This window comes from Microcaecilia unicolor, chromosome 9 (assembly GCF_901765095.1).
Source record: "Microcaecilia unicolor chromosome 9, aMicUni1.1, whole genome shotgun sequence".
NCBI lineage: Eukaryota > Metazoa > Chordata > Amphibia > Gymnophiona > Siphonopidae > Microcaecilia > Microcaecilia unicolor.
The window spans coordinates 121,514,389-121,528,353 of NC_044039.1; the positions used below are offsets into that span (position 1 = coordinate 121,514,389).

A 13,965-nucleotide genomic window follows, 5' to 3' on the forward strand; every position below is an offset into this window, starting at 1 on the left:
GGCCTCTCAAACTAGACAATGTGGCACCTATCTCTTGCATTTTATTATTTCTCATAATCAGATTCCCAATCAACTTCATACTAACTGGGTTCTGGCATTCATTAAGGGGTCAAGGGGCCAATCTTGCTTAATGGCATACATACATGATTTGTTATTACTTTCAGAATACCAGTCCTACATTTAGCTATAATTAATCAAGGAGAAGACTTTTCCTGACCTCTTTCACCTAGCTTCCTACACAGAACTAGCTAGGACTGTGGATAATTCAAACCAGATAATGACCTCTTAAACTGCAGACAATCTCACTTGAAAAGTCAGCCACTGATGTAACACTGAATTGAAAAGATATTCTACATAGAAATAGAACTTATTAATTACACAGAATAAAACATATTCTAAAATAAGCAGAAATCAGAATTCCTTATAAGACAAATTCTAACTCATCTAGAATTATTTAAACCTACACTATCTCCTTCTAGACAGCATTAGCCTAATCCTTTAATCTGCCTGCGAAACTGTCCAGTATGCCTTGCTTATAATGGTCTCCAGATGTGGTAAATAATACCTTTGAACTAACATTAACTCAAAAAGGGACAAAGAAAGTTTCATTTCTCTCTGACCTTTCTAACCTCTAGTCTAGCAAAAGCTAGACTTCTGAGCAAATTAAACCCAGATGACATTCTTGCACTTTACAGGACTGAAAAGTTAAACACCAAATTAATATGATTTCTTTGCCCAGGCTGCCTCAGTAATACCCCATGATATGGGTATTACTAGAGCCTACAATCAGGGGCGTATCTGTAATGGGGCCAACGGGTGCCTGGCCCCCGTACATTTGGCCCTGGCCCCCGCTACCACCGCCAACCCCCCCGTGCCGCCAATGGAAGTCTATGGGGGGGGGGGGTGAAAAACGGCCCCCGCACTTCGGGCTCTGGCCCCCTCTACCAGGGAAAGTCAGATACGCCCCTGCCTACAATTATTTATTTCAGAGGCCCTACTCATAAGAGGATGGGTAAAGGACAGGAGGGATGCAAATATCTACAGTTGTCCACTATCCTGACTGGGAGAACTGAAGGGATCAAAGATTTGTTTAAGAAGAGTTGAAATGTTTCATTGTTGGTTGCAGAAGTTCCAGTAAAGCTGGTTTTGCATTTGATAACATGACCAGCCTACAGCGTGGTTATTGGTAAGAAAGTGAGAGCGTATGCTCCCAGACTGAGAGAAGCAACAACCCAAAAGTTCTCTCTAGTACTCCCAAATTCCCAGATCTCAATTCCGGAACATTGACCCTGACCCACTTCCCGCTAGTGGATCCTGCGACTGCATGAATGGTGCGCTGAGTGCAGAACGAATAGCGCATTGTGAGAAATAAGTTTTCCCTGAGTTAAGCCACTTTGGCGCATGCGACCCAGGTTACATAAATAAAGAATTAAAGTCTTAAAAAAAAAGTCAAATGAGCCCTGCTTAATTTTAGAAGGGACACCTTTTTTAAGTCAAAAGTTTTAGTGGCTCCCCTCTCCCCGGACCCCGCACTTCTGTACGGCAAGACCTTGCAGTGAAAGAATAAAGAAGTTCTCCCCTGTACTATCTTTCTTTCCTTTCCATATCGGCTGCAGCTGCGCCCGGCTGATAGCAGCTTGGCCTCAGCTCGGCTGTGACGTTCGACGCAGTCTGAGCTGCGCTGCTCTTGCCTACGCCGCTAGGTAGCCCGCTGCCGCGTTCGCGGGCTCGGCGTGCGGCTGTGCTGCCTGTCTCCTTGGCTCCGGGCTCCTCGCCTCTCGCTTGCTCTCAGAGCTGTGACAGCGGCGCGGGTAAAAACATGGCGACCGAGGGGATGATGTTAACAAATCACGACCACCAAATTCGCGTCGGAGTCCTGACAGGTAAAGACAGAGCGCTCTCTGCGTTTCGCGCGTGGCTATCCGGCGCCGTGTGGCCGGCCCCCGGCGGAGGCTTTGCTGCAGCGGTTCGGCCGGACCCTGGCGCCGCCTGTTACCCGGGCAGCGGGGAGACGAGGGGAACGGCAGTGGCGGGGGTCTTGCTCAGGCCCCAGCCTGACGCTGCCACCTCTTCTTGCGGGCGTCTGGAAACGAGCTAAAGCCAGCTCTTCCCTCTCCTTGAAACAGCAGTGAAAAAACAGTAAAGGTTTCTATTCACGCTGGTCCCCTCTTGTAGTGTTGCTAAATTTGTTGCATGTTTCGTTCTCCCTTGTTTTATATAAAAAAAATAAATACATTTAGCTCTATGTTGCTTATTGATTTTATGACTCTGCTGTGCTGGATTTTTTTTTTCATGCAGGGTACGTTAGGTAAAGATCTTAAGGGAGAGAGAAACTGCTGTAGAGATGGGATAGGATTGCAGTCCCTGTGCAAAGCATGTTCGTAAATGCTGAATGCTGCATTTACGACGTGGGCTAGCTCTGCAGTGAGGACAATATAGCATTTTTTCGTTTCTCTCTCCTTGTGTTTCTTTACGAAAATAAGACTGCCATGATTTAACAAGAATGCAGCGATCAAGAAGTAGCAACGAATGCTCAGGGCTTGCGGGAAATGGACGGTTTTATGGTGCCATATTATGAACGCCGAGGTGTCTGCTTACTTGCTCGCTGCATTTAGACTTTGGAGGCAGAGGTTGGTTGTGCACGGGGATTTATTTCCTTTCCCTTTATTCCTTATTTTTTTTTTTTTCAAAGCGTCCGCTCCTTGCTAGTTTTGGGAGATGGTGGTTGTGTGTTGCATATCCGAGGGGCATTTCAAGATTTCTGAGCAATGGCTGATGACATTGGTAGAGGAGTGATGCCCTCCCCAATCACTGTTGAGTGTGGGGGTTTCCCCTCTTGCTTTTGGAATTTGCACGATTTATTCCTGATGTTTTTCTACGTGTTGTCGCGGAGTTTCGAGATCTGAATGACGTTGCAAGTGTAGTGGGAGGAATGGAATGGACTTTGATTTAAGACTTTTTTTTTTTACTGTGTTATTTTTGTAGACGCAGGCTTATGGCACATATATAATTTTTTTTTTTTTGCTGTGTACAGATTTAACGAAGATTGAGAAATAGCACCCAGAAGAAAATAATTCCTAAATTGGCAGCCGTTCTTGCATGGTTTAGATGGTTGAATATCTGATAGCCGAAATTAAAATTGAATGGAATTTGTTTAGTAGTCTTTTTGTCATCGAGCTGTGTTCATTCCTTAGTTGGAGTGTGTATGTGTTGGGGGGGGGGGGGGGGGGGGGTGGTTGGTTGTGAAAAACTGGTTAATGCTGAAGGTGGTTCGTCAAAGACATTAAATGAGATTAAATGTGTTGGGAATATCCCGGGGTGAAAACGCGAAGGCTACATGTCAGGTTTTCCAGGGAACCCCCAAGTCTGGAGCGCTGTTCTCAGTGCTGAAACAGCCTCCGGCTTGGGCCCTCCCTGATCAGGAAGATTAGCTTTTCCAAATATGAAATAAGGTACATATTGTGCAATTCTACGAAGATTACTAACTGAATCAGTTTTTTCCCCCTGCAAAATAAGAACCTTTTCTAAAGGTGTAGTAGGGTGTCATGTGATAGTCAGAACCTCCGTAGCCGTTCGCTATTTTTTTTTTTTTTATTTGGCAGATTAGTTTTGGCTAGAGGTGAAAGTCAAACTGCAAAGGCTGTGAGCCTGTAGTCCATACAGTTTAAATGGGAAAGTTACAGATATGACTTAATGGAAATATATGTAGGAAGGGCATTTTTGCGGTTGTGTTTCTTAGGTTCAGATTATATCAGTTTGTGTTTAACTGAGATATGCAGATTTACCCGTTGAGGGGTATGTAGAGGCAGATTGGGAAATTCCATTGTTGAATAGAAATGTTTTAAGACAATTATGTGTGTGGGGTGGGGGAGGAGGAGGGGAGAGCAAAATTATTTTTCTTAATGCTTTAACGCTGATTTGAACAGGTCTTAAAAACTCCTGTTTAGTCAGTCTGCCTCATTATAAATTTAAACCAAACTGGGGACACACTCTGCTAACCCTTATTAGAAACCCCATTGTTAAAATAAGGATAGCTGAGGCAATAACTTTAGGAAACTGTTTTAAAAGTCCCAAAGTCCAGGAAACATGTCATATTGAAAGGTACCAAAAATGTGAAAGAACTAACTGAATAAGGGTAGTGAACAGTGTTCTAAGAAGAAGACCAAAATGTTAGTAGCTCTAAGAATATTGAAAGTTGATATAGTTAGAAATCTAAATGGTGTTGCTACTTAAGGAACATTAAAATAAATGTCTCTTCACTGATAAAAGTTAAGCAAATGAGTTTATATATTATTTTATACATGATGTGTTACTACTTATGTGTCATTTGGAAGGCTGTGATGGAAATGTAACATAAACATAGAGTAGTGGGCTGATAGTTGAACAGTGTGCCAATATTCTGCTGACTTGACAGTCCATTAATTTTAACTGTTCACATTTTCATCTCTTTTTTTTAATTGTTGTTTCTTCCCTTTTTATAGTCCTCCATCTTTGATTTCCCTATCTCAGGTGACCTGCTTGGATGAGGAGAACCTCTATCAGCTTGACAGCTGAAGGGATGCCTTCTTTGAGGTGTGCTCTTAGCACCACTCATTTCCTGGCAACACTTCTGTAGTAGGGAAGCCTAGATGAAATGCCCAGTGGGCAAAGTAGTCAATTGCCTAGGTCATTGGTTCCCAAACCTGGTCCTGGAGGCATCCCAGCCAGTCATGTTTTCAGGATATCCACAATGAATATTTATGAGAAAGATTTGCATGCAGTGGGGGCACTGGCCTAGGTACTGCTGCTATTGAAGATGTAACTGGTTCTGCATTACCTTCCTTATTTTAGGCCAGTTGGGTGATGCAGCATTGAGAGGGATTCCTATAATAATATTAAGCAACAATCTTATTTCATAAGCACTTAGACTTTTTTGTTTTTCACATATATGATACAGGACTGATTATACCTTGCTTTTTTGTAAGAATTATCTAGTCCAGTGGTTCCTAAACTTTTTCGGTTCATAGCACCCTTTGTGTTCGAGCAATTTTTCATGCCCCCCCCCCGACCACACAGGTCTCCGCTCCCCCTGACCACACAGGTCTCCGCCCCCCGACCATACAGGTCTCCATCTTTTTCTCTGCACAAATATAACAGTGTTAGGGGGTTTCTATAGCCCCTCCAAATGACACACTGATTATGATTTATAAGAACTTACTACTCTACCTTTGAAAAGGTATTCTGTTATTATATACGTCCTCTGTGTACATCCGTATGCTTCACAAGCTGGCATGTTTGAAAATATAAGGGAGATTAAGTAAAAATGCTACCAACAATAAAGAATGACAGTGTGGATGCAGCAGCTCATAGGTTTGCTTGCTTTGATTTGAATGGGAAGTGAAACAGAGACTGACTTCAGCCCATCTCCTGTTTTCATCCAACCTCCTTGGCAGCAAAAGCGAGTCCCAAAGGCAGTCTGCTCTGTGTCTCCATTGGCTGTGACAAAAAAAAGTGCGGGACTGCAGCACCTTCAGGCATGTGCTGTCAGCTCTGCTGATCCTCTGCCCCTGCTGATGTCAACTTCCATTTCTGGGGACAGAGGACCAGCAGAACTGACCGGATGGTAATCTCCTGGACTGGATGGTATTCATCCCAGAGTACTGATAGAACTGAAAAATGAACTTGCGGAACTGTTACTAATATGTAATTTAGCCATAAAATCGAGCATGGTAATGGAAGATTGGAGGGTGGCCAATGTAATGCTGATTTTTGAAAAAGGTTCCAGGAGAGATCCGGGAAATTATAGACCGGTGAGTCTTACGTCGGTGCCGGGCAAAATGGTAGAGACTATTATAAAGAACAAAATTACAGAGCATATTCAAAAGCATGGATTAATGAGACAAAGCCAACATGGATTTAGTGAAGGGAAATTTTGCCTCACCAGTCAATTACATTTCTTTGAAGGTGTGAACAAACGTGGATAAGGGTGAGCCAGTTGATATTGTGTATCTGGATTTTCAGAGGTAGTGTTCTATTGTAGATTAAAAACTGGTTAAAAGATAGAAAACAGAGAGTAGGGTTAAATGGTCAGTATTCTCAATGGAGAAGGGTAGTTAGTGGGGTTCCCAAGGGGTCTGTGCAGGGACCACTGCTTTTTAACATATTTATAAATGACCTAGAGATGGGAGTAACTAGTGAGGTAATTAAATTTGGTGACGACACAAAGTTATTCAAAGTAGTGAAATCGTGGGAGGATTATGAAAAATTACAAGAGGACCTTACGAGACTGGGAGATTGGGTGTCTAAATGGCAGATGATGTTTAATGTGAGCAAGTGCAAAGTGATGCATGTGGGAAAGAGGAACCTGAATTATAGCTACGTCTTGCAAGGTTCCACGTTAGGAGTCACCGATCAAGAAAGGGATCTAGGTGTCGTCATTAATGATACGTTGAAACCTTCTGCTCAGTGTGCTGTGGCGGCTAAGAAAGCAAATACAATGTTAGGTATTATTAGGAAAGGAATGGAAAACAAATGTGAGGACATTATAATGCCTTTGTATCGCTCCATGATGCGACAGCACCTCAAATATTGTGTTCAATTCTGGTCACCGCATCTCAAAGAAGATATAGTGGACATAGAAAAGGTACAGAGAAGGGCGACAAAAATGATAAAGGGGATGGGACGACTTCCCTATGAGGAAAGGCTAAAGTGGCTGGTGCTCTTCAGCTTGGAGAAAAGATGGCTGAGGGGAGATACGATAGAGGTCTATATAATAATGAGTGGAGTGGAACGGGTAGACGTGAAGCATCTGTTTACTCTTTCCAAAAATACTAGGACTAGGGGGCATGCGATGAAGCTACAAAGTAGTAAATTTAAAACGAATTGGAGAAAATGTTTGTTCACTCAACGTGTAATTCAACTCTGGAATTCGTTGCTAGAAAATGTGGTAAAGGCAGTTAGCTTAACAGAGTTTTAAAAAGGTTTGGACGGCTTCCTAAAGGAAAAATCCATAGACCATTATTAAATTGGACTTGGGGAAAATATTTCTGGGATAAGCAGCATAAAATGTTTTGTACTTTTTTTGGAATCTTGCCAGGTATTTGTGACCTGGATTGACCACTGTTGGAAACAGAATGCTGGGCTTGATGGACCTTTGGTCTGTCCTAGTATGGAAATACATATGTATTTATGACAGCACATGCTTGAAGGCTTATGCAGCCTTGCACTTGCTTTTTTTGTTGTTGTTGTTTTGCTGCCGCTGCTGTCTGCAGTAGCGATTCGGGTGGTGGCGGGAGGGAGGTTGGGATTTGCTGCAGTACCCCAGAGAGTTCAATGCTGCACACTAGGGTGCTGTGGTGCAGAGTTTGGGAACCACTGGTTTGCTCTGGTTAATCTTATTGTAAACTCATTAGGACCATTTTATGGAATGAGCCAGTTAGAAATATATGAGATTAGACTCTGTTCCTCAGCTGGAGTGGGTGCAAATGCCTAGAGGTGGCTGGAGGGTTAAATTAGCTACTATTGACCATCATCCTCCTTCCCACCCTGGGCCTCTCACCTTCTTCAGCATTCCCAGGCATGTGTGGCTTCACTGGGCAGGGAATCTCTAAACTTGGATTCTCTGTACCACAGTATACATCACTGTGGCATTAGCTGCTTAATTTCTGATACTGAACATTGAATGAGGAACTAAGACTGATGTGGGACCAGAGCCCCTCAGTGTGAAAATACAGAAGACTTCTATTCAGAAAATGAGCATGAACCCCTCAGTGAAGCTTCTGTTTTGCAGATAGCAAGTATTCTACAGGTTTATCAAAGTATTGATGAAATACTGTGTAATTTTAATCAGTGATTTGGGGGTTTGAATGTTAGGCTATTCCACATTCGGGCTCATTTTCAAAGCACTTAGCCTCCCAAAGTTCCATAGAAACCTATGGAACTTAGCCTCCCAAAGTGCTTTGAAAATATGCCTCAATGTATACTGAAATACATGCTAAAACTGTTCTGGTAACTGTTGAAGTAGCCATCCATATAGTCTACATGTACCAGTGAAATTTTGAATGAATTGTTTGTGTAGGATTTTTGCATAGAAAGAACTCTATTTGAATTTTACCTACACCTTTTTCTTAATCTTGTTTCCCTTCTAGTCCTGTCTAATTATGCTCTCACCTATCCTCCCTTAATTATTTGTTTGTCCTTGAGATAGTCTAAATGGGTTACTTACTGCTCATGTATTAATTTGCTTCTTAACTTATTGTAATTTGTGTTATATTCTGTACATTGTTATTTATTTATTACATTTGTACCCCGTGCTTTCCCACTCAAAGCAGGTTCAATGCGGCTTACATAGTAATTGGGATTATAAAGTATTGGTGGAGAGAAATAAGTTGAGTATTATCGGAGTAATAAAAGAAATAAGAATGAAGAAATGCAGGGATGAGGGGAGTAGGAGGAGTATGAGCAAGGGTAAGTGAGCAATTGGAGGGGTAGATGAGGCAGAGGGGGATGGGCAAGAGTGAAGGGAGTAGGAGAGGTGTGAGTAAGGGTAGGTGAGCATTTGGGGAGGGGTCGATGAGGCGAAAGGGGATAGAACAAGGGATAAGGGGAAAATGTGGCGGGAGATGTAGTCTAGGTCGTTGTCATTGTCTCCTGAATATGTGATGAATAGTTGGGTTTGTGGGAATTAATATGTTTTATTCACTTTATTGTTTGTAAGCCACATTGAACTTGAATCTGTTTCGGGCTAATGTGAGGTATAAATGTAATGAATAAATAAATAATGTATTTTTATGGCTTTTTTTTTTGTTTTACTCATTGAAATATATTTGTGCTACTAAGACTTTTGTATGCTTTTATAGATTGTTTTTATTCTTTTTATTAAGAAGATACAGTGTTTATATATTGCAGGTTCACATGAAAACAATTTAGATATAAATGATTTTATTAAGTAGGGAATTAAGGAGAATACTAGAAGCACTTGTGTTTGTGGATTGAACTTTGTTTACTGTAGAGAGATGTGATGATATAAATTTAAGATAATTCACTTATGGACAGTATACCTATTCTAATAAATGCTGATGGTACCCAGTATTTTCCCTCCTTGATATGCACCTATATATGTGTATATGTGCAGTTGGTATTGGAGTGGAATAACATGTCCTGGGGGACCTCAGGCAGCCAGGTTTTAAGGATATCCAAAACAAATGTTTGGGAGAAATTTGTGTGCAGTGCCTTCACTGCATGATTTATCTAAAGCATATTCATTGTGAATATCCTGAAAACACACCTGACTTGGGGGGTGTACATATATATAGTATGCTTCAAGTGCAATTTAAGTGATACTGTACTATAATGGTTTTATGTTTGTCAAGAAGAAAAGATTATGTAAATCATTGTTTTCCTCGGCTGTCTCCTGGAGGTGCACCTAACTAGTCAACTTTTTAGGATATTCTTAACAAATAGGCTTGAGAGATTTACATACAGTAGTTCTCTGATGTACACACATATTTCTTGCATATTTATTACAGATTTTTTTGGGTGTACCTCCTTAAGAGGGTTAGAAATAGATCGATCTTATTTGTTTTGTAGAGATTGGAAACAATTCAATGACAGATGATTAATAGAGGGTAATTGCTTGCTTTTGGGTCATTTAAATTATTTTGTTCAAATTGGCCTTTAGAGAGACAAAATTCCTTTTGTCTGCACAAAAGTTGTAGGATGGCTCAGTACTGTATGCTGTTTAATTTCACAGTATTTCAAGATGTAGCAGTAATCAAATCATTTAGATGCATAATTTTTAAACTTATTGATGATACATTAAGTAGATTAGAGAAGAGGACAATAATTGAACATGCTTATTACTGTCTGTAGCATTTTCCAATTTAACCTGAAAATGATTTGTCCTCAGCAATAGTTTAAGGGGGATCACATCTTTCAAATGAAAACAGTCCTTTCCAGCAATGTGATGGGAATGAACACAAGAGAACTAGGTAATTACACAAGGGCTGCTCCATGCCATCAGTACATAAATATATGAGGGTCAATTGAAGGATACAATCTTTAGCATTTTAGAGCATTTACAATAATTGCCTTCAAATCTATCATGGCATTATTTCATTTTATTGTAATGTAATGCATACAATTGTGCTTCTCCTTGTTCTTAAAACCAGTTATATCTTCATGTACATTTGATAAGCTGTCCAAAATCTTTTGTCATTAATTCCTCTAGAGTTTAAGGTATGTACTTTGTTACATATACTCTGGCGTTTTTGAATTGTAAGACATATAAGTTACAAGGGTTTTGGAAATAATCCCTTCAATTATTGAATGGCCACATGTTTTCTGGTTTTGGTGGAATGGATGATTTCATTGCAGATTTTACATTTGCTGATTAAGGATTTGATTTATCTAACAGTTGCAGTAGTTTTAGGTGTTATGCAGTTTATTGACAAGTGGTCAGGATCATGTTTTGACAGGCATAAAGAGTGTAGTTCAATTCCATATAAATTAAATATACCTAATAGTTATGAAGGATTTTTTGCACATTAATAACGAGGAGAAAAAAATACACCAAATAATTCTTTATTACTACCATAAAGATCAAGTGCTAGTATATTACACTTTTGTAACATAATGGGCCCATTTCAAAGTGCTTTGAAAGTATGCCTCAATTCCTGGCAGAAATGAAACCAATTCGGGACTGGCTCAGAACAGCATATATTCCTGGGCTTTAAAATGTATTGTTTTTTAGTTTCATCTTGACGTTCCATATTGCTGGTTCGGGAGTGATGGGTTACACTTTCAATTCAAACTCAGCTTTTGCTGCTTAAGTTGGGAGGTGTTGGGGATACTGTACATGCATAGAGTACATGCACACATTTCCACCTTTCTCAGAGCAGGTGTGAATTATTTGCGCACTATTGAGGCTGGTTCTGGGAACTTATATTATAACAGCACATAGGGGCCCTTTTATAAAGGTGCAGGAGGCTTTACGCTTTCAGTGCACAACAAAACAAGACTATCGTCAGTCTAGTGCATCCAGTGGTGTGCTGGTAAATTTTTAACAACAGGCTCTCTCCCCAGTCCACCTCGGCGCCCCTCCCCCCGTCCACCACTGCGCCCCCGTCCACCTCGGCGCCCCCCCAAAATTGCAGAGCTGGCTATAGCCGGGGGGGGGGGGGGGGGGCGCAATGCATTACTCTCTCCAGGAAAAAAATTTAAATGATCCCAGGTTCCAATCTAATTCATGTTTAATGTGGGATAAAATGCCATAAATAAGTAAATAAATATAAACTTTTAATGAGCACCTGATTCTCAAAGTGAACATATTCCAAACACTATAATGAAAATAAAATGATTTTTTTTCTACCTTTGTTGTCTGGTGACTGTTTTTCTGATCATGCTGGCCCAGTATCCGATTCTGCTGCTATCTGTCCTCTTAACTCCATTTCCAGGGCTTCCTTTCCATTTATTTCTTTCCTCCTTTCTTCTTCATTTCTGGTCCTCAGCTTCTGCCTATTTTCTTCATCCATGTGCAGTTTTTCTCCTCTCTTCCTTTTCCCTCATCTCATCTCCTTCCTCACTCTTCTCTCCCCTCCATCCATGTCCAGCATTTCTTCTCTCTCCCCTCCTCTCCCCTGCCCTGCATGCACCCATACCCAGCGACCCTCCTCTGCCCTGCCCTGCATGCACCCAGATGTCCAGCAATGACCCTTCTCTCCCCTGCATGCACCCATGTCCAGCAGTGACACTCCTCTCCCCTGCATGCACCCATGTCCAGCAGTGACCCTCCTTTCCTCTGCCCTGCATGCACCCAGATGTCCAGCAGTGACCCTCCTCTCCCCTGCATGCTCCCATGTCCAGCAGTGACCCTCCTCTCCCCTGCATGCTCCCATGTCCAGCAGTGACCCTCCTTTCCCCTGCCCTGCATGCACCCAGATGTCCAGCAGTGACCCTCCTTTCCCCTGCCCTGCATGCACCTATGTCCAGCAGTGTACCCTCCTCTCCCCTGCCCTGCATGCACCCATGTCCAGCAGTGACCCTCCTTTCCCCTGCCCTGCATGCACCCAGATGTCCAGCAGTGACCCTCCTCTCCCCTGCATGCACCCATGTCCAGCAGTGACCCTCCTTTCCCCTGCCCTGCATGCACCTATGTCCAGCAGTGTACCCTCCTCTCCCCTGCCCTGCATGCACCCATGTCCAGCAGTGACCCTCCTTTCCCCTGCCCTGCATGCACCCAGATGTCCAGCAGTGACCCTTCTCTCCCCTGCATGCACCCATGTCCAGCAGTGACCCTCCTTTCCCCTGCCCTGCATGCACCTATGTCCAGCAGTGTACCCTCCACTCCCCTGCCCTGCATGCACCCATACCCAGCGACCCTCCTCTAACCTGCATGCACCCAGATGTCCAGCAGTGACCCTCCTCTCCCCTGCATGCACCCATGTCCAACAGTGATCCTCCTTTCCCCTGCCCTGCATGCACCCATGTCCAGCAGTGTACCCTCCTCTCCCCTGCCCTGCATACACCCATACCCAGGGACCCACTCCATCCACCCATGCCCAGCAGCGACTCCCTTTTCCCCCCTGCCACCCCCTCCCGAGTTGTTTCGTGAATTCTTCTCCTCCCTCCCACCCTCCCTCCCGATCCGGTCCCTCACCGCCCGCTTGTTTTTTGAATTCTTCGGGGCAGGCAGTCTTGCCTGCCCGCTTCCAGCGCCGACTGTCCTCCCTTGCCGACTCGCGCTTCAAAATGGCCACCGAGACTTCAGCCGAAGTCTCGCGAGGCCGCCTCTGGAAGTCTCGGCGGCCATTTTTAAAGGGCGAATCAGCAAGGGAGGACAGTCAGCGCTGGAAGCGGGCAGGCAAGACTGCCTGCCCCGAAGAATTCACGAAACAAGCGGGCGGTGAGGCGGATCCGGAGGGAGGGAGGAGAGCCAGAGACGGCTCGCTATTTTCAACAACCGGCTCGCAAGCCGGAAGAAAATTTAACAACCGGCTCTTGCGAGCCGGTGCGAGCCGGCTCCAGCACACCACTGAGTGCATCCCCCTGGTTGCAATTTTGGATCTGGCATGTGCCCATACCGCCGGGACAAATTTATTTTTTTTAATTTTCTATCATGCATGACATTTACGGCATTATTAGACAGTTGGCATGTGTAGTGCGTAAGCCCTTACCGCTAGTTTAGTGGATGTCATTAAGAGCTCAGGCCATAAATAGGCACTCACTGGTTTCAATTGTACCACAGGCCGTTTTCTTGGCCCATTGAAAAAAGTCCTTTTTCCCAGACGCTGTAAAAAGTGGCCTGGTGCATGCCAAAAAACATGCACCCACACTACCATAGGCCACTTTTTGCTGTGGCTTTGTAAAAGGGGTGACAAGAATGACCCCTTTGGCACACCAGCTGAAAAATATCTTCCTCTTCCACTTACTCTTCTTCATTCCCATTCACCTTGATTTATTTTTCTCTTTATGATGTAGGTTAAACTGTTCTCTGATAGACACTTACCAGAGGATTAATTTTTCTGTTGAGTACTTTTTCTAAAGGGTAGTAGTCCCATCCCTCAAAATAGAATTGTCATTATTGATAAATTGTTGGTTAGTAGTCTATAATGTTAGGGCCAAATCTGTGGTTTAGTGGTTGTGCTCGTTGTGGCCATGCAGGAGACTTCCATTTCATTACCAAGGCCAGCTTTTGCTCTTTAATCCAGTTGACCAGCAACTGTAATTCTGCAGGAGTAGTGTTCATAGTCCCTGGTATGGAGAGGGGAGTCTACGGTACCACACAATAGTAGCAGTTTGAAGATTTATACGGCAATACCTAAATTAGGTGAAAGGGACTGTGAAAAATCATAACCCAAGGTCAATTCCTATCCACCCAGAATTTCAAAGGTGGAGGAGGATAACGATGAAGAGGGGGAAGCTTGGAGCTATTTTGTTTTCAAGGAGTATTTGCTATTACTGAATTAATGAAAGAGCCTAGGCCTTGTG

General features: G+C 43.1%; 1 protein-coding gene across 6 annotated transcripts in view; it reads left to right on the forward strand.

Moving 5' to 3' along the window:
* Window positions 1-1,669: 1,669 nt before the first annotated feature.
* Window positions 1,670-13,965, forward strand: part of GPHN (gephyrin) — a 907,672-nt gene continuing 895,376 nt past the window's right edge. For 2 of the 6 annotated variants that reach the window (XM_030213891.1, XM_030213890.1), the window contains exon 1: window positions 1,672-1,883. In XM_030213891.1, the coding sequence (XP_030069751.1) occupies window positions 1,820-1,883 (64 nt within the window). In that variant the 5' untranslated portion in view covers window positions 1,672-1,819. Of the gene's footprint in view, window positions 1,884-13,965 lie in introns of all 6 variants that reach the window. The other 4 variants (XM_030213888.1, XM_030213889.1, XM_030213893.1 and 1 more) reach the window with 4 other exon arrangements.